This window comes from Mesitornis unicolor, unplaced genomic scaffold (genome assembly GCF_000695765.1).
Source record: "Mesitornis unicolor isolate BGI_N332 unplaced genomic scaffold, ASM69576v1 Scaffold50259, whole genome shotgun sequence".
In the NCBI taxonomy this organism is placed as follows: domain Eukaryota; kingdom Metazoa; phylum Chordata; class Aves; order Mesitornithiformes; family Mesitornithidae; genus Mesitornis; species Mesitornis unicolor.
The window spans coordinates 1-1,070 of record NW_010210272.1 but is presented as its reverse complement, the minus strand read 5'-3'; the positions used below and the strand labels follow the sequence as shown (position 1 = coordinate 1,070).

At 52.1% G+C, this 1,070-nt stretch overlaps 1 protein-coding gene across 1 annotated transcript; it reads left to right on the top strand.

The window, feature by feature from the left end:
* Positions 1-290: 290 nt before the first annotated feature.
* LOC104547445 (RING finger protein 121-like) lies at positions 291-618 on the top strand (the record flags this gene model as incomplete). Its single annotated transcript, XM_010193128.1, has 2 exons — positions 291-398; positions 498-618. Coding segments are annotated over 2 exons (229 nt in total), but the record flags the coding sequence as incomplete, so codon positions are not given.
* Positions 619-1,070: the final 452 nt, after the last annotated feature.

Below are 1,070 nucleotides of genomic sequence, written 5' to 3'. Positions count from 1 at the left end.
GCTTCTCCAGGAGGATGCTGTGGGAGACGGACACAGAGCTGGGTGCCTTGAGCCATTCTTGTTGAGCAGTGAACTCTGGCTTGAGCTCAGGAAAAAGAGGAAACCGGGTGCTTGAATTGAAATTAGGACTTTACCTGAATTAGGAATTTCAAGCTCTGTTTCCTCTGCGGGTGGGGAGGTGTAGGTTTAAAATCGGCTTTAAAATTGAAGTACTCCTGAAGGGCTTGGTGCAGCTTCATTCAGGACAAATAAAACCCTTAAATCCTTGGGGTTTTTTTCCATCTTCGCAGGCTGGTTTATAAATGGTTTCTACTAATATACAAGATCAGCTACGCCACCGGCATTGTGGGCTACATGGCTGTGATGTTCACCCTTTTCGGGCTCAATTTTCTCTTCCGGTGAGTGAATCTTGGGCTCCCAGTCGTGGGGCTGCGTCTGCACGCTGGCTTTGCCCCCCCAAAATAAAGCTCTTGGTGCCATTGGTCGCTCTGTTGCAGGATCAAACCCGAAGACGCCATGGATTTTGGCATCTCCCTCCTCTTTTATGGCCTCTACTACGGGGTGCTGGAGCGGGACTTTGCCGAAATGTGTGCGGATTACATGGCCTCCACCATCGGGGTGAGTCAGGGCCCCCTGCCCCATTTTTTGGGGGTGGGAGAGTCTGAAAGGTCTCGGTCACAACCATAGCTTTTGCTTCCCCCAAAATGACAACCCCCAGGCTCCCTCGTCAAGGGAGGGCTCCCGAAATCCGCTGCCTTTTTTTGCTGTGGCGTACGGGCCTGGAGGTTTCTTCCTTAAGAGCAAAGCACGTCCCCCCCATCCCCAGAAGAAATAAGTGAAAAGATCTGCTCAGCCCTTCTAAATTCTGATTTTTAAGCAAATATTTCCCTACCTGAATCTTTAAAACCTCCGTTACCGCACAGTGCCCCTGTGCAGCTTGTGCAGTCCCTGTGGCCGGATTGTGCCTTCCTGCCCACCCAAAATCTGCCGCCTGCAGGGTCTGGGGCACCATGGGATTTGGGGTGCTATGGGGTGAGAATTTGGGGTGCCGTGGGGTGAGGGTTTGGGGT